Source organism: Gouania willdenowi, chromosome 21, assembly GCF_900634775.1.
Source record: "Gouania willdenowi chromosome 21, fGouWil2.1, whole genome shotgun sequence".
NCBI lineage: Eukaryota > Metazoa > Chordata > Actinopteri > Blenniiformes > Gobiesocidae > Gouania > Gouania willdenowi.
In genome coordinates this window covers 27,631,257-27,651,185 of record NC_041064.1, presented here as the reverse complement: position 1 = coordinate 27,651,185, position 19,929 = coordinate 27,631,257, and the positions used below count along the sequence as shown (strand labels likewise).

Below are 19,929 nucleotides of genomic sequence, written 5' to 3'. Positions count from 1 at the left end.
GCCAGAAGCAAGAGCCCGCTGGGGGCTTGCCTCCCCGGGTAAGTGAAAAAGAACAATAAGAGTTAGGGATGTAATGATTCACTCAACTCCCGATAAGATACGATTCACGATACGATTCTCTCACGATTTATTTTACAAAATGGGACTGTAGACAAATGATGACTGAAAATATTCCTTTACTTTTTTCGGGAAAAAACTAGAAAATACTGTACAATTTACTTTTATTTTTCATTGTCAAAAAATTCCTTTATAAACTATTCAAAACAATGCAATTTAACTAAATATAAATCTTGAATGAAATAAATAGGAATAATACAAATGAAGAAGCCTATTAATTTAAATTCTGGTTCTATAGTAAATAATGCAAAACTGCACAATAGTTCTTTTTCTTTTTAAAAGTGCAACTGAAAAAGTATTTTGTACCTGAACAATTGCACTTAACAATAAGACAGGCTTATCTGAGGACTCGTGCATGAACTGTGGCTATATGCCATGGTCAGTTCACTTGGCCAGGCTGAGAGAGGTTGAGCAGGCCTCGGAAGGGGCTGACAACCCCCTGGACGACCCGCTTCTCCCCTGCCTGGTCCCAGCGGTCAAACGACTGGCCGAAGGGGCCGTGGTGGCTCCAAGGGCCAAGAGACCGAGGGGTAATAAGCTGGCAACCAAGGTTGACCGATTGTCTGCTGAGCTGGGTCACATGAAGGACCTCCTAAAGGCTCTCCAGCCTGGAGCTGCCGCACCGGCACCTCCAGAGATGGAGACCCTGCTGATGAAGACGCCTGTCTATTTCCGCATCAGCGACGCAGTTCGCAGACCTTGAGGAGGACTCGCTGTCGCATGCCTCCAGGTTGCTCTCCCGTTCCTCAGGGCAGAGCCTGTTGCAGGACACTGAGGACAACCCTATGGGGTCTATAATCCGTGGGGCTCTAGCTCGACTGCTGCATGATGCCCAACAGGAAAACCCTGCTCTTGTTAGCACTTTTTTCAGGTGACAACAGGCGCAAAGCGTTTTTTCAGTCCATCTGTTGGAGGACTATGTCAGGGAGCTTCACGCCTGTTGTAGAGACACCAGGGCTTTCTCCCACTCCAACTCGGACGCCAGGGGCCTGGCAGTTATGCAGGACGCCACCAAGTATGGTTTGGGCCAAATACTAGCTGTAAAGCCGGCCATCATGTCTCTGATAGTGTCTCCAGATGAGTCTTTAAGGCTTGATGCTAGGTATCCTCGACCCCAGTGTAGAATAACGGACTACTTGCTGTCAAAGGCGTACAACGCGGCGGCCCGCATGGGGCGTGTCAGTAACTCCCTCTCCCACCTTATGCTGGCCCTCTCTGCGTCTTTATCACAACCACCGGTAGACGCATCGGTGAGAGATTTCAGCGATGCCTCGCTTCAGGCATTCGCCCTCATGACCAGAGAGACGGGGCGTCTGATGTCGACGCTGGTGCAGGCACGGCTGCAGGTGTGGCTAGCTCAGTCACCCCTGACAGACGCGTGCCAAAGAGTTCTCCGCTCTCTTCTAGTGGAACCGGGTGAGCTGTTTGGGTCAGCCGCCCTCAATGCCCTGGAGAGCTCCGCTCAGGCAGGGGCAACCCGGCAGCAGCTGGCAGGTCTCCAGAAGCCCAGAGCTTCTGGGGCCTTTCAGGGCCTTTACGACGCTCCTTGGCAACGGTCCCGGAGTCCACATCTAGTAGCCATCCCCGTTATGGACAGCCAGCAGAGCAGGCAGAGAGATTTTGCCCCCCTAAGCGCCCGCCTCCGAGGCAGCCTCGGGCCGCAGTACAAGGCCCCCGCGTACCCGGGACCTCATGGGTCTGGGGCCGCAGTTACTGACAACAGGGGGCCGGTTGTCGGTCGTTTTTCCTGGCGGCAGCTCAGCTATTGGGCTGCATGCACGCCGGATGCCTGTGTGCTGTCGACTCTCACCCAGGGCTACACCTTGCAGTTTCGACCCGGTCTTACTTACCGGCCGGGTCAGAATGACTTCCATCCACCACCTGGCGACAGCCCTGGCTCTGAGCCAGGAGTTGTCCACACTCCTGGCCAATGGTGCCATTGAGCCCATAGACCTCCTGCTGCAACCAAGGGGGTTCTACTCAAATTATTTTCTGGTTCCAAAGAAGGATGGCAGCCTTCGACCAGTATTGGACCTGAGGAGACTCAACAGGTTCCTGAAAGTTCTGCCATTTCACATGCTCACTGCAGGAGAAGTCCTGTGTGCAATCACAAAAGGGGAGTAATTCACGCTGGTGGACCTTCAGGATGCATATTTCCATGTGCCCATTGAGCCACACCACAAGCAGTTTCTGCGATTTGCCTTCTTGGGGCACCACTATCAGTTCAGTGTACTGCCCTTCGGACTGTCCCTCTCTCCCCGGGTGTTCACTTGGTGGGTGGCTGCTGCACTCACTCCTCTGCAAGCAGACCAGCTGAAGGTTTTTCCTTACATCGACGATTGGCTGGTCTGTGCGCCCTCTCGCGCTCAGGCAGCCAGTGATACAGCCCGGCTTTTGGCCCATGTGGCCCGCCTGGGGCTAAGGGTGAACATGAGGAAGAGCTGTCTGAATCTCTCCCAGCAGGTGACATATCTAGGTATCAACATGAATGCAATCACCATGACGGCAAGTGTGGCAGCTGGACGACGTCCTCTCCTCTCGGTCCCAATTCAGGATAGGCAGGACACTACCTAACGTTCAGTTTATGCGCCTAGCAGGCAAACTTACAGCGGCATCACGGGTTGTCCCCCTGGGCCTACTGGCTCTTCGGCCTTTCCAGATATGGATCAACAGCTTCCACCTGGCGGTTACACAGGCATCGGGTGGTCGAAGTTACCTGGAGGTGCACCCGATCTCTCACCCTGTGGGGAGTGAGGTTGTTCCGGGCAGGGGGTGTGGCCCTGGGTGCCATTCCGTCCCGAAGAGAGACAGTGAAAGGACGCTTGCCCAGCAAGGGGAGGCGCCGTCTGGCAGAAGCGGACGGTGCGTGCCCTGTGGTCGGCCCGGGACAGCATCAGGCACATAAATGTGCTGGAGCTGTGGGCGATTCACCTAGCCTTGGAACATTTTATGCCCTTCGTGGACGGGAAGCACATCCTGGTCCGGTCTGACAACATGTCGGCAGTGGCGCAAATAAACCACCAGGGGGGCACCAGGTCACTGCAGTTACTAAGATTGACAGAGTGTCTCTTACGCTGGGCTGTTCCCCGGCTGGCCAGTCTGAGAGTGATGCATGTGCCGGAGAAACAGAACCACGTGGCGGATTTCCTCTCTCGAAAGGGACCCCCGCCTGGCGAATGGAGGCCCTTGATCCTGCCAACGCTGCACAGGGTCTCTAAGCAGGGCCACCGCCTGCTGCTGGTGGCTCCTCGATGGCCGGGGAGGACCTGGTTTCTCTGCTGTGCAGGCTCTGTTGCCATCAGCCGTGGCGCCTCCCCAGCAGGAGAGATCTACTCTCACAGCTGGGGGGTCAGATCTGGCACCCCAACCTGGGGTGTCTCCAACTATGGGCCTGGCCATTGCAGGGGCCGACCCTCTGCTGAGTAACTGTAGCAATGTCGTAAGAGCCACCATCCTGAACGCGTTGGCTCCATCCACCCAAACACAATATGAGAACAAGCTCAAGAGGGTCTCCGCCTGGTGTGCAGATAGGCAGCTGGACCCTATCCACTGCCCGGTGACTGCTATCCTGGGGTTTCTTCTAATTTGTTAACCTAAAAATAAATCATGTTGTGCAATGACTCAGCCACCTTCCGACTTCACCTCCTGCAACATCGACAGACCATCAACTTTCCTGCACCTGTGGCTAACCAGTTTTAAATCCCTGGTAAGATAACAAAACCAACAAAAACACTGTTCTGGAAGAAAACAGATATTTTAATTGTATGGGAACAGATTAATTTAACCACCAATGTGCCGGTTAAATATGCATCCTTCCTGGCTGGCGGGGTGGCCCTGCTTGGCGGTAGATGGTGTCCTCTTTCGTCGGGGGGGCCGGGGCCGCGTCCCGGTGGAGAGTGTTATATCGTGGCGCCGGGTGGGCCTGTGCTGGCCCTGGTGCGGGCACGGGCCTCCCCCCTGCTCGGCCGCCCTCCTTGGCGGCGGGGGGGCGTCGCTCTGGGCCGGCGTGCGGCGGGGGTCGCCCCCTGGAGCGCCGGGGGATGGGGTTGGTGCCTGGCTGCGCCCGGGGGTGGGGGGTGCCGCCGTGCTCCGCGGGGCCGTCGCGGTCTGGGGGGGTGCCGTGGGGGGGGGTCTCCGGCCTTGCTGCTCCGGGGCCCGCAGTGCCGCTTGCCCGTCTGCACCATCTACCCTCTCGCGTGGCCCGCCATGCAGACGGGCCCGGCTCACACCAGACAGGCCTCCTACATGTACACTTCACCTCACTCCCAGCTGGTCTGGCTCATTCACAGAATGCACAAAAAAAAAAAAAAAAAAAAAAAAAATGCATCCTTTATGTTTGGCAGGAAATGAGCAATTAGCATGTGTTGACCACATGATCATGCGTTATCAAATTCAAGTTACTTTTTGTAGCGTTTCAAATACATTAACTAAAAAAAAAAAATCTTCCTTATATAACACTAGTAGAGTGCCCGTCGGAAGTATGCATTCATGTGGGAGCATGATGTGTTTTTGTGCATTTTTTGTAAAATTATTGTTTTTGTTACTCATTTCCATATTTTTTTGTTTGATGTATTTTTCTGTAATGTATGTTTCTGGAGTCATTATGTATATTTTTGTATCTTTCTGTTGTCGTTTTGTGCATTTCTGTTATTTTGTGTATTTTTGTATAAATATTTAGTTTTGTGTATTTGAGTCATTCTCATATGTTTGTTGTTGTTTGGTGTATTTTTCTGTAATGTATGTTTTCTGGAGTAATTTTGTGTGTTTTTGGAGCCTTTTTGTATATTTTAATGCATTTCTGTTGTCATTTTGTGTACTTTTTGTATAAATATTTTTCATATTTTTGTTGTTGTTTGGTGTATTTTTCTGTAATTAATTGCAATAACAAAATAATATAATAATGCAATAAAAAATATTAATAATAAACAATATTAAATAATTATAAGGTCATATATCGATAATAATAATAAAAATATTAATAATCAAAAATAATATAATAGTAATTATAAGAATAGCAATAACTTTAATACAATAGTAGTAAAATTATACAATAACAATTACAAAATAATATACTGAAAATCCAGTAACTATAATACAATAAAAACAATAACATAAAATAATAAGGTAATAGCAATAATAATAATACAATGAGAATACCAGTAACTATAAGATAAAAGAATAATACATAAAAAGAATAATATAAGAATAGAAATAACAATAATACTGTAGTAGTACGATTAGATAGAGATAATATAATACTGTGTGTGTGAAAAAGAGAGAGAGAGACCCGAAAGTACCACGAAAAATGAACGTTTTGCAACACCAAAGTCGCAACTCGCTCTCAACGGCTCTGTGTGCTTTCACCATGTACATCCCGATGTAGTGCACGCCGTGTGTGTGTGTTTGTTTACATTGTAGCTGCTAGCATCTTTCTTAGCACATAGAAGAATATAAGAAGAAACACTCACCGTTGCGCAGAACAAACAATAATCATTGTCGACCCATCCGCTCATAACGTTACATTCCTCTGTTTGAAAAATCAGAATGTTTGCGATAAGGTTGGCTAACAACCGTCAGCACAGCCACCACCCATAGTCATGGAGATGAAGGAGGAAGTGAAGTCTGTGACCCGAGATTTAAAGTAAGTTTGGAATCACGGGAATAATATTAAATAACCATGAAATATTAACTTAAATGACTTTTAGCAGTTTAGCGGTCGCGATTTAATGACCGTGGCAAAATTGGGTCGCAGGGTGAGACCAGTTGAGAACCACTGTTGTAGAGTAAAGGTTGCAGACCCCTGACCAGGGGAAGAGGGTTAGGAGACCCCACTATAAAAGCTGGGCCTCTGAATTTAATTCCATGGGGTTCACTTCACTTCATACAAAACTACGGTAAGGCAGTTAAGTCAACTATTCATCAGCATGAATGGCTATGTTGTACACTCTCCCCACCCCTGCTCAAAAAAAAAAAAAAAAAAAAAAAAAAATGGAAAAAAGGGTGTGCCCAAATTCAGTGCTGATGGGACCAACTTTTAACTGTTCACTTATCGGTTCAATTCAATGAAGGAAAGCCACAGTTTTCTTAATTTTTTTTGTTTTTGGTATGATATAAAAAATTACATCTGTATTAGGGGTGGGCGATATGAGAAAAATATCAAATCATGTATTTTTTTCATTCAAATTATTTAGAATATTTTAAGTTATTTACCAATAAAACAAACCAAATCACCTACTTAAAATCATCGCCCTAAACGGAAAAAAAGAATAAAAGATCATTTAGGACAAGGTAATTAACTTTTTTATTGTATGTAAGCAATTCGTCAAACTGGTTCCTAGTACATTTAACATCAAACAAAAAGGCTGACAAGTTATTTTAGTCACACAGTCTTTTTACTTTGTTTAACTAAAGTGGTGTAGCCTTAGCATTAGCAACACTTGCTACATAACAAGGCAGCATATCAGTCTAGTGATTTCTATTTGTTATTGAGGTAACACTCATTAATAAAATCCTACTTTAAGCAGTGTATCAACTCCTCATTTCACGCAGTTTAGACAATAATATCCGTAACAAGATAAAACGTTACTGCTTTGGTTACATTAGGCCTGGTGAAATGGACCAATATTCATATTTCTGTATTTTTCCTCAAAATGGCAATAGGTAATATGGACTCCAATTCTTTTTTTTTTTTCAATAGTTTTTCAAGAAAAACAATAATGGTACAAAGTCAGTGGAGAAAAATGCCACAAAGACCATTTTACTAACCTCTAGCAGCACAATATCAACATTTGTTATCACTTTTGACTTTTTCCTTCATTAAGGATGAAATGTGATTAAATTATGTAGTGTTGCTTTTTTCAGGGCAGCTCTGAATTGCTGAAAGTCGTTTTTAAAGTAAATCACATTCAGGACACTGTCTCTTTAAGAATAGGGAAACAGCCCCATGAGTTACAGCAGTAGCAGCTCTCTGCTACAGCGCAGTGACAGTTACTTATAGAAGAGAAACACATGCAGTGTTTTCTCAAACATATTTCAGTGCTTCAACAACACTGATAAAGTTTTACAGGACAGACAGACAGACATCTGCACTGAGCCTCGGGGGGGAGGGGGAGCGGAATGTACTTCTGCCCCATTTAAGCGCTTAATAATCTGTAATGTCTGTAACGCTGACATGCTGACTAGCAAATGGTGTGATTTGGCAGAGAAAAAAAACCATTGGATGTTCTGTGTATGGACCACAGACATATGACGCAGACAGCACCGCAAGGGTTAAAATGTGAACTACTGACGGTTCTACGATCTCCGTGATTTGGGAGATCATTGCCATGTTATAATCCTTAACGATCTAATATCGTCAGATCGCACACCCTTAATCTGTATAATTTTTTAGATTGGACGAACAGCCAAACACACAACAGCTCTTCGGCATGGTGAAACCTTTTCTGTTACAACGGGAGTCAATACGTTGTTATACATATACAACACCCGCTGCCTCAGGAGAGCCCGCAACATCCTTAGGGACTCCTCACACCCTGGTCACCACTTTTTCCAACTTCTGCCCTCAGGGAGGCATTTCAGGGCAATGAAGACAAAAACAAACAGACTAAAAAACAGTTTCTACCCAAGAGCTTTTGTTGCCCTGAACACCTCAAACATCAACAAACCCTGAATCTGCTGTTTTAATGCCCCTCTTTTCTTGTAAAATACCCCTCTTTTCCTGTAAATGTCCTCTGGGGACTGTACAGTTTTTTAAGATTATAATGTCCTGCACTATTCTATTCTATTCTATTTTGCAGTTTTTACAGACTTTGATTCGATGTTTTTTGCACTAATTATCTTTGCACTACTTTTTTCCCCTCTTTCTGCTGATCACATTTTTTTTTACTTCGTTGTGCTTCTAAAGGTTAACAATGACAATAAAAGGATTCTGATTGTGATTACCCCCAAACAAATATGGCAACTGAAATTGGTAGGCCAAAACGTCAAAACTTACTGACTTCACGAATGCAGCATAAATTAATATGAAAATTGGGTAATCCTGTTTCGGTAAAAATCTGTAAAAAATGCAAAGATCTCACATCTGTAAATGTCTTAGATCACAAAACAACTCATCTTCTTGTTGATTTACAGCTGTTGACATCCAGCTTAATGGTGCTTTAGCACCCTAAAACCTTCCCAAATCCTAACACCGAAACCCATTAATCCATATCTGTCAAGTCTCCCCTTTTGGCCAGAAAACTCCCGTGTTTTACCCCTCTTTTCTGCCATCTATTTTCCCATAAATATCCTGTATTATAATGTAATAATAATTAAAAGATAAATAAAAACATTCATCTGCCTCTCTAAAGTGAGAGAACTGCCACCTGCAGTGGCCTGGGTGGCAGCTCTCGCGAGATTAGTGCCAAAAGTGGGACAAACCCAGAAACAACTAAGAAGAGAAATGGATGGATGGATGGATATAAGAGACGTTCCTGCAAGTCGTGTAAATATCTTTGGAAAATGGGACAGCAAATTTACCTTGCTAAAGAGGAGCAGGATGGGGCACAGTTACATGTTCTGTAAGATTTGTCACTGAGATTTTAGCATCCTCCATGGGGGAACGGAACGACTTAAGTCAGCATGAAAAATCATCCCCGCACAAGTGCCACAAACTGCTTCCAAAATGTTTTTTAAAAGATGTAAAGTCTGCAACAAATGTTTATAAAAAGTCATTAGTGAATGCCAGAGAACCACATATATTTTTCATAGCTTATATTGTATCAAAATACTCATTTTAGGAGTTCATGCTGCATTTACTTCTCGGAATAAACAGCATGTAAAGCTCAGTTAGATGGATTGCTGAGTGTGTCCTAACCGAGACCCTCCCCATAACAAGTTACACTACAGAACTCACTCAAACACACTGTCCCTTACAGGTGAACAAGCCAAAAGTGGCACATATTGTGCAGTTGTTTGTTAATAAATGTGCCTGTGTGGCATTTTGCAACAGTAAATTGAATGCAGAATTGTCTTTCTGGTCAGACTTAATTTTACATAAATTTACATTGTATATCACCATTTTGGGGGAAAAAAATATTGAGATAAGAGTTTAGGTCTCTATCACCCAGCCCTAGTAGGAATGTTCACAGCATTTCAATGTCATCAAAGGTCGGCCTACCAGATTATAATCACCTAGTTGTATTTAGTAAGTGGTTGACAAGTGGGTATTTTAGATTTCTTGTACACCTGTCTTAAAATATAAGGGATACTGGAGCTTGGTTGAAGTGGTGGGATTTTAAAATCCAAAACTTGGCAGGTATGCATTAATATATAAATTGTTAGCATCATTTGGTCCATTCAGATAGCTGACCTGGTAAAATAAAGATCGGCTTGTTGGGTTATGCTTTCACCTTTATGCTTGGCCTTAGACTTAGATACACATGAGTCAACCAATGATTTTCGTATCACTGTATTATCTGTATCGGTTGCGATTTCAAAACTGTCTTTCAGCTAAGGACGATTTCTCACAAAACAAACGTCAGACCTTCCAGGTTGTACACACTCACACATAGACACACAGGTTAACGGAACACAGATGACACACGAGGACTAGTCGGCATCCTTGTGTTATTGCCAAGTCCAACGCATTGTTCGGGGCATGGCAGCCCGAGGAGAGAAATAGAATGGTAAACAATATCTCAGGCAGCACTTGGCGGCTCATCTCCTGAGAGGCACTGTCATTGCATTTGACTACCGTACACAAATAAAGCCAGTCACTGAGTGTCTATTTTAGTAGCCAATCATAGATCCAAGACCCGATGCTTTGGTCGCCGCGGGGCGATCCTAACAGAAATTCATTTCAACTTTGTATATACTGTAGTGCAAATAATGACGTTACCTTGCGTGAAAGCTTGAAAAATCAGGAAGACCCAAAACATCGTTTCTGCGTCACTGGGCAGCGAGACAAGACAACTTTGAGCCAGTTGAGGCCCTTGCTACCATGATGTATTTTGATAACTGTATATAATGTATATGACTGTTACTAGTTTGCAAACCAACGAAGAAGCGGAAAAGGAAGAAGTATTTCTTCTTCTTCTTCTTCTAATGGTTTCCGGCAGGCTGTACACTAAAAGAAGCGTAATGCTGCCCTCTTCTGTTCACTTAGAGTCACTCCATTTTAGATTCTCAAATAGAGGTTGGAAGATTGGAGATATCTCACGACTGCCTTATCTATTAAAATCGACTCTGCTCTTGATGCAAATATTGACTTTATTGAAAACACTGTCAACCCAAGAGTTGAAAGTTCTTTAAATAACGTTCCCCTTTCAGCAGAATAACATCCACAGGCCAATAGAACGTGGGAAATAGTCTCAAGTTGACCACACTGACATAATCCATCCGGATGTTTGCCTATTCGATTTAAATATGCAGCTAGTCCACAATGCCCCAGTAAGTATTTCTTCTTCTTCTTCTTTAGGGTTTAATGGCGGTTGAAAACAAATAATTGGTGCATTTCCGCCACCTACTGGTATGAAGTGTGGAGCAGAATGTCAAACATGTTCTACTTATTGTAAAATTTTTTTTTAAAAAAAACATGTAAAAAAAACAAAACAAAACTTATATCCTCTCAATCAGCTTAATTTGTCCAAGAAAATCAAATAAAATTCTGTATCCTTCATTTTCTGAATTATTTTGTAAGATATATTACATTCAAATGTACTTTAATTCATTTCAATCTTTCCACCATCTGTCTTCTTTTTAAATCACATTTATGACAGTGTATAATAACATGTTCCACTGTCTTCTCTTGTCCACAGTATTCACCTCTGCCCGTGTTATGTTTTCCTATTTTAAACAATGTACTGTTTTATCCAGCGTGTCCAAATCTTAGTCTAGATATTATTCTTTCATTTCTCCTAATGGTTCCTGCACTTCTCATTTCACCAACCTTCCTTTGGATTCTATAAAACCTTTCCTTCCTTCCACCCATTTCTTTTGCCACCTTTCCTTCAATCTCTGTTTAATAATGCTCTTCACCTCTGTTCTATTGATGATAACTGCTAAGTCTACTTGAGTATTTGTTGTAGCCTTCTTTGCCACCTTGTCTGCCAATTCATTACCTTGTACGCCTATATATGTGCAGCTAGGTACTCATAAAAACATTAATGTAAGGCCCATCATCTGAATATGATAGTGTTTGTTTGATTTCTATGAAAATGACAGTACTGTAAACTAATGATTGATGAACTTGAATTTGAACAAATAACTGATCTTAGTGGTCTTGTGTCCTTTATACACTGTACTGCTAATAATGTTGCAATCATTTCCCCCATGTAAACTGATAACCCACTTTAATTTGAAATTCCGGCGCAACAAATGAAACCCCGACTTTGCCGACTATGTTTTTTTGATACATCTGTATAGATCTGGACATAACTATGGTACCCGTCAATATAACCCTGTATTAAGTGTGAGTTAAAATGACATTTCCTAACCTTATTCTTCTTTTCTAATAGTGTTAGACCTACTGTGGCTTCAGGCAGTATCCAGGGTTGTATTACCGGTAAGGGTACTTGTCACTGTCCATCCAAAGCTATTTGTGTTCTTCCTCTCCTTCTCCCAGCAAGATTTTAACGTTTCCTGTGTTGGATGATCTTGACTATGCCCTGCAAACTAACCCAGTAAGTCACTGATAGTTGAGTCCTTCTCATTTCTAAAGGCATTTCTCCCATCTCAACTTGTAATGCTTCCGTTGGTGTTGTTTTGAAAGCACCTGTAAACAACCTGAATGCCTGATATTGTATAGCATCTAATTTTTTTTAGAGTTGTGCTTGCTGCTGATCCATATACAATGCACCCGTAATCTAATACTGATCTGATTAATACTATATATATGGCTTTCAGAACAACTCTGGCTGCCCCCTAATCACTTCCAACTAAACACCTCATAACATTTAAAATTTTCTTACATTTATTCACAATTTTCTGGACATGTATAGTCCATGTATTTCTTTCGTCAAACCATAATCCTAAAAACTTAAAAGTGTAAAGTTGTAAAAAGCATTGCTTTTGTTTTCTCTACTGAAAACCTAAAATCCCATTTATAAGACCACTCCTCTACTTTCCAAATTGCCTCAGTTTCTTTACAATGAACTCCACATTCCTTCCCCTTGTCCACATTGCCCCATCGTCTGCAAAAAGTGAAAACCCTATTCCATTCTCTATTCCTCTAAATACATCATTTATCATTATAGGAAATAATAAAGGGCTTATTGTGCTGCCTTGAGGTGTTCCATTCTGAATCACACGTCTTCCTGAGTATTTCTTTCCTATTCTAACCTGTATTGTTCTTTCTAATAAGAAGTTCTTGATCCATCTTTAAATCCTATCCTTGATTCCAAATTTATAAAGTTTGATTAACAATCCTTCTCTACACATCATATCATACGCCTTCTCTATGTCAAAAAAATACTGCCACGATACATTTCTTGTTTATTTCCGTCTTCCTAATGTCATGTTCCAAACATAAAGCTGGATCCATGGTATTTCATCCTCTCCTAAAACCACTCAGTTAATTTGACGTGTCCTTTATTTTTAAAATATGTTAACCTATCATTGATAATTTTCTTCATTATTTTGCAGATGTTAGACGTTGAAGCAATAGGTCTATAATTCCCTGGATGTGTATAATCTTTTCCTGGCTTAGGTATTGGAACTATGATCGCCTCCTTCCAACTTTGAGGCAATTTTCCACCCTCCCAAACTTTATTATATAGATTAATTTAAAAAAAAGGCTTTGACACTTCACTGAGATTGTTTATCATTATGTAACAAATCTGATCCTTATCTGGTGCTGACATATTGGTTTTCCTAAGAGAGCAGTTGAGTTCTGTTTTTGTAAATGGCCTATATCATTGACTTCTTCCTCATGATGTAATATCTCCTCAATCTCTGCTGTTGTCACTTCCCTCATTCTTTTCCCCTCTTCACTAATATTGCCAGAACTATGTATTTTAACAAATGTTTTTACCAGCATATCTGCTTTCTCCTCATCCTTTATTGCTGTTTTTTTTTTTTTTATTTTTTTTACCATCACTTAAGACAGGATATTTACACTCTCTTTTAACCCCCCTCATTCTTTGAATCATTCTCCACACTTTATCAATTATTGTTTCCCTTCATTTTGAAGTTACATTTCCTCCAAAAATCCTTCTTTGCATTTTTAACAGTTCTCCTTACCGTTGCTTGCATTTTCTTCTATGTAATGAAATTCTGGAAACTGATTCTTTTTTATTATCAGTTTAAAAGCTTTACTTTGCAACTTAATTACGTCACCACACTTCTATGTCCACCATGGTACAATCCTTTTCCTGTACTTACCCTTCTTTTGAATACACTGCTTTGCTGCCTTGAGAATAGCTCTACAGAAAGAAACATTTAATTTATCAACATTCTCAGTAATATCCACTTTTTCCATTTCTTGATAACTAATACATCTAAATTTTCCCCAATCTGCACTACTAAACAACCATTTTTGTATACATCCATTGTCACATACTTCTAATCTTAAAACAACTTTGGTTATTATAGCATAGTAATAATTTCCTATAGTTGTTCTTTTAATTACATTCCATGTACAAATCCCAGCTAATGAATTTGACACCAATGTAAGGTCTATTGCAGATTCTGTACCATTTCTAATATTCATTCTTGTACCACTCCCATCATTTAAACACACAACATTTTTAATGTTGATAAAGTATTTCAACACTGCTACTGATAAGCTGCAGCTTATTTTTTTAATTGTTACTCTTATTGTAAATTATGCTTTGTGTTGCTAAATAATAGTGTACATTTTTCCTAAAGACATAAAGCTGCATATTGAACAGTGCATCTGGAAAGAATTCACAGCGCTTCACTTTTTCCACATTTTTTTTTTTTTTTTTTTTAAATAAATAAATGAATCTCTTTCCTCAAATTCTACACAAAATACCCCATATTGACAATGTGAAAAACATTTTAATTAGATTTTATAAAATTTGTGAAAAACAGAAAACCCAAAAAATTACATTTACATAAATATGCACACCCCCTTCTTAATACTTTGTTGACCCACATTTAACAGCAATAACAGCCTCAAGTCTTTTTGAATATGATGCCACAAACTTAGCACACAAATCTTTTGGTAGTTCTTCTTTGCAGCACTTCTTAAGCTCCATCAGATTGGATGAGAGAAGTCTGTGCACAGCCATTTTCAAATATCTCCAGAGACAGATTTATGCTTGTGCTAGTGGGTGCACACTTGAGAGATTGATCCAAAAATATTGATAGTATTAATACCAATGTTTGGACTAGTATTGAATGATGCCGGTGTAAAAAGATTTATCCTTAAGTTTTGTTTTCTCTCCTGTGTGCACATGAGTGCTGCGGTTTCAACAAAGAGGTGACCTGTTTGTCTGTGTTTGTCAGTGCTACTGTTCAAGTGTAAATTGTGTAAGAGGCTGTAAGATAACAATGGTAACACTACAAATGTATAGACGCATATGAAAAAAGCATGTGGAACAAAGCCCTGAGCTATAGAAACAGAGGAGATGTGTAGCCCATTGCCTGTCCTGCAACCCACCCAGAATAATATTCAGTGGTGATCGAAAGTCTGGGCACCCCGGGTCAACATTTGTATAAATGTGAAGAATGAAGACAAGCGAATCTCCAAAAGGCTTTAAATTACAGATGAGACATTCCCATAACATGTAAAAAAAAAAAAAAAAAAAAAAAAAAGGGTTTTATTTCCATTGTTTACATTTTCAAAATAACAGAAAAGGAAAAAAAGGCCTGTGCAAAAGTCTTGACACCCCATATAGTTAATACCTTGTAGTGCCCCTTTTTGTAGCACACTCATCTGACCTTGCCCCAACAATCCAGCAAAATGGGTTCCTATAAGCAGTGGCCTATGTCACGGCAAATTTGCGGTTGACCTCTTTTGGAGACATGATTTATTGCTCTGGTTGAATAATGGAGTCCAGGTGAGGCATTGATGATTTTATAAAAAAGGTTTATTATAAAACTAAATAAAAAAAGAGTACAAAGATGGACAAAATTAGTGACCGCCCCGGGCGGACGTCCGATGATCAAGAGGCCCACAGTTCTAACTCATCACGTATATTCCCCCTCAGTTCCCCTCCCTCCTCCCCCCAGGAGATAAAGAGGACAGAGGAGGTGAAAGAAGAGAGTGAAAAGAGACAGTTTCTTCTTTAGGTCAAAACAACCAGTTCTCTGGTATCTCCTGATTGTTGTGAGTGTTGGAGGTGTGTGCGTGTATGGTGTTTGTGTGTATGAATTGATGTGTATGTGTGACTATGTGAGTGTGTGTAGGCATGTGAGTGTGTGATGCCACTGTGTCTGAGGGATAAGATGTGTTTTGGGAAGCTGACCTCGAGAAGAGAGCAGAAAACATGAGACAGCAGAAATGAAAAGTCTAAACTTAAAGCCTTAAAAAGAATAAGGTCTATGAGTAAATATGTTAATAAACATAACTAACACATTTGCCCTGACACCTACAACCCTGATTATTGCAGAGGTGTGCCTCAGGGTGGCCACAATAAAAGGCCACTCTAAAAATGTTCAGTTTAATCCCACAGCCCAATGCCACAGATGTTGCAAGTTCTGAAGGAGTGTGCAATTATCATGCTGACTGCAGTAATGTCCGCCAGAGCTGTTGCCCGTGAATTGAATGTTCATTTCTCTACCATAAACCATCTCCAAAGGCATTTCAGAGAATGTGGCAGTACATCCAACCGGCCTCACAACCGCAGACCACATGTAACCACACCAGCCCAGGACCTCCACATCCAGCATGTTCACCTCTATGATCGTCTGAGACCAGCCACCCGGACAGCTGCTGCAACAATCTGTTTTCATAACCAAAGAATTTCTGCACAAACTGTCGGATGCCGTCTCAGGGAAGCTCATCTGCATGCTCATCTGGGTCTCGATCTGACTGCAGTTCGTCTTGAATGGGCAAATGCTCACATTCGATGGCGTTTGGCACGTTGGAGGGGTGTTCACTTCACGAATTAATTCTGGTTTTCACTGTTCAGGGCAGATGGCAGTCAGCCTGTGTGGCGTTGTGTGGGTGAGAGGTTTGCTGATGTCAACATTGTGAAAGGAATTGGTCCATGGTGGTGGTGAGGTTGTGAACAACAAACACAGGTGCATTTAATTGATGGCATTTTTAATGCACAGAGATACCGTGACGAGATCTGTGTGTTGCATTTATATTTTTGTTTAGTGTAGATTGCCATTTGGAGACATTTTGGAGATGTTACTGCAGATTTAGGTCCAGAAGTTGGCATCAGGAGCAATTGCCAGATCTTCTTCCCATTTATGATGGGGAATGGATTAGGGATCGACCGATATGGTTTTTTTAGGGCCAATGCCGATTTTTTTTCCATCAGCCTCAGCCGATACAGACTGCCAATTTTCTTGAGCCGATATTTGGAGCCAATACTACTTTTGCTCCCTCAATTTACATCATAAAAATTACACAAAGATGATAACAAATGGTACAAGTCTCAATTAAAAAAAAGGAACATTTATTGAAATTAACAAAGGTGAGGTAGAACGACACCAACAAAAAAATATTTAACAAATAATAAAAACAGGTGATGTAGAACAAGAACAAGTAAAAAAAAGAGAGAAATCTCATTAAATATTATGAAAGAGAACTGTTCGTCCTTGTCCTAAAAATAGCTTTGACAGAAGTTGGCCTGACTGAAGATATATTTTATCAGCATGATTGAGTACAAATATATATAATTATTATATATGTATTAAACACAAAAAAAAAACCATGAATAGGCAATTCCAACACAACCCCAGAACATAAATTAACAGAGGAAAATAATATGTCAGATGCACATTAAGCAACAAACTGCTCTAGTTTCTGTTCTAATTTGCATCAACATTAACTAGAATAAATATTCAAACAAGTCGTAAACTTGCTGCTTCTCACTCAGCGCTGCGTTAAGAGGTTTTTAACTTTGAGAAGCAGCACTGAGTGCACACGCCAAACCTCTGGCCAGTTGCTCGTTACCTACAAGTGTGACATAACACAGACCCACTGAACAAAAGCTAAGTTAAGCAGTTAAAAGATGCTTTGAAAGTTTAAAACCTGCCGTTGGGATTGGAGAGCTTCTTTCACACTCTGCTAGTGGGGGGAGGGGCTTTGCAACCTCAGCAACACGGAGCAGCCTGAGGCAGTCACTCTGTTCATAAAGTGGATCGGCGAACTCTGCAGCGTGTATTGGTTGATGCCTATACACTTAAAACACGCCGGCCGATGAATCGGTCGATCGCTAGAATGGATATTGTTTCATCAGATTCCAAGTATTGAGTGCTCCTGATGCCAAACCACTGGACCAGATATGAGGTCGAGACCATTTAATTATTTTGAAAGATGTCCTGTAAGTTTGTGATGCCCCTCTCTGCTCATATGTGGAGGTGAAGTGTGTGTGTGTGTATGTTTTTTTTTAAATATAGTAGTAGGACTGGGTTATTCCATATGAGTGTGAGTGTAGAAGGTTAGCTAAGGTGGAGTTAGTAAGTTGGTTAAATTTCCACCAGGCTGTCAAAGCTCAGGACATTGTAGAGATTTTGAAACGGGTGGAGTTGAATAGAAGTCTGATATTGGAATATGTTTTACAAAATGTTTTTTCTACTTCACGCCAACTGACATCTGAATTTGTGATAAATGCATTTAAATATGTATTGCAGTTGAGCAATTACTGAAATTTAGAGCGGCAAGTCCGCTTTGTGATTTTGGTTTCTGTTGAGTGGAAAGTTTCATTCAAGGTGTTTGTTTTTCCAGTAGAACTTTATTATGATTGAATCAAGAGATTCAAAGCAGGCTTGTGTCAGCGGGGGTTGGAATCATGGAGAGAAAATAGTTAATTTTTGGAAGAATAGACATTTTAATTGTTGATATTCAGCCAGTTAGTCAAAGTGGTAGATTCATCCAGCAATGACGGCTATCTGTAATGGTCTTGAGAAGCGGAGTTAAGTTGAATCAGAATATCTCTGACAGCCTGGGGGAGATGTTTATGCCTAAATATGTGATATGAGTTGTGCACAATGGGATATGTGAAGTATAAACTGCCACATCCCAGTTATTCTTTGTTATTGGAAGTGTAATGGATTTATGTACAGGAGGTATATGGAGTAGTCAGAAATGTTAAAAATTTATCTATGAGTGCTAATGTTTCTGTTCGGGATGTGAATGGCTGTTGAAAATAGAGTAATATGACATCTGTATATAAATTGCTTTTATGATGAGCAGTAGGTGTCCCTATTCCTGTAATTTCTGGGTTCTGGCACATTGCAGCAGCAAGTGGTTCCATTTATTAGTACTATGGTGGTGGCTGAGGTATGCAATATGTGAACCCAATTAATAGAATATTCCCCAAAGACAAATTTTTGTGTGTGAATGTTAAGAATGAACAGTTAACAATCAAATGACTATAGCAATGACTATTCCTCCATGATGACTGATATACTTTTTTGGGTGGGTGGATTGACTTCTCCCGTTTTCTGGAGAAGCCTCTCGGTGGCCAAGGCAAACTGTGGGATTACTTTCTTTTTTTTTCTTCTTTTTATCGCATGTGTGTGTGTATAAGTGTTTTTTTTTTTTTTTTTTCCTTTGGGCAGGAGGTGGGTGGGGATGTGTTGGTCCAAGTACTTCTTGTATTCATAACCCAATCAAACTATTACCATAATTGTATTATTTGTATGCCAAACTTTACTCTGAACACATATGAACAGCATTAATATTCTGTCTGAACCTACTTTATAGGAACTTTGCTTTCATACAGGAGTCACTTTCGGGATTGCATTGATCCAAGAATAAACACTATCATGTGATTGCCTCCTCCTGTTATACCAAAAAGTGCAATGGGATTTTCATAGCTGCAAACACAATCCAAATGACACTATTCTGGGCACAGGGGGATCCACAGATGGTCAAATCACTTTCTGTTAAATCATTTATATTGGTATTACAATTGCCCTAATCTGTGTATATGCTCCAAATTACTTTGATCAGCATTTCTGGCTCTATATTAAGAGATTCCCCAGAGTATCAGCTTTAATGCTATTTGGCTCCATAACATTGACAGAACAGGAGTGAAAAAAGAGATTAACGATTGGCATCTGTTACATTAGAGAAATGGTCCGCTAATCATGGAATAACCAACATTTGGTGTATGATGAATCCCTCTTTCAAAGAATTTTCCTTTTTCTCCACCTGGCACAAAACTTTTTCAAGAATTAACTATATTTTTTAAAAACTCCATAGAACTGAAATGACTCCAAACTCACTTTCTGACAACAGGGCTGTTTTTTTGCACTTTTTCATGAAGAGCAAGTCAATTAAAGGCTGTTTGTTGGCGTTTTAACACATCTCTGCTCTAGAATTACATTTTCAGACAAGAGCTTGAGGCTGAACTGAAGCAATTTATCACAATAAACAGCCCATCAGTCGATGATCCCTGTGTGCTGGGGGAGGCGGTTAAAAGTTGCATCAGAAACAATGCCATATTGTTTGCATTGAATCTCAACAAATGTAGAAACATTGCATTGAATCCCTGGAATTGGAAATTTCAGCACTTGAACAAGAAATGTTGAAAAATACTTCTGATGAAAACATACAGTATGTAAGGGATGGAAATTATTTGATGAACTTAATAGCCTATTGAGAAAAGTTTGTCATTCACCACACTAGGAAAACTCTTAATTTGAACAGTGCCCGACCCAGCCGTTTGCTCGCTCATAAACTATGAG

General features: G+C 41.0%; 1 protein-coding gene across 3 annotated transcripts in view; it reads right to left on the bottom strand.

Annotated features, from left to right (window-relative positions):
- Positions 1 to 10,356, bottom strand: part of LOC114455582 (uncharacterized) — a 51,077-nt gene extending 40,721 nt beyond the window's left edge. For all 3 annotated transcript variants that reach the window (XM_028436908.1, XM_028436909.1, XM_028436910.1), the window contains exon 1: positions 9,995 to 10,356. In XM_028436908.1, coding sequence (XP_028292709.1) covers positions 9,995 to 10,034 — 40 coding nt within the window. In that variant the 5' untranslated portion in view covers positions 10,035 to 10,356. The remainder of the gene's footprint in view (positions 1 to 9,994) is intronic.
- Between the last annotated feature and the right edge of the window lie 9,573 nt (positions 10,357 to 19,929).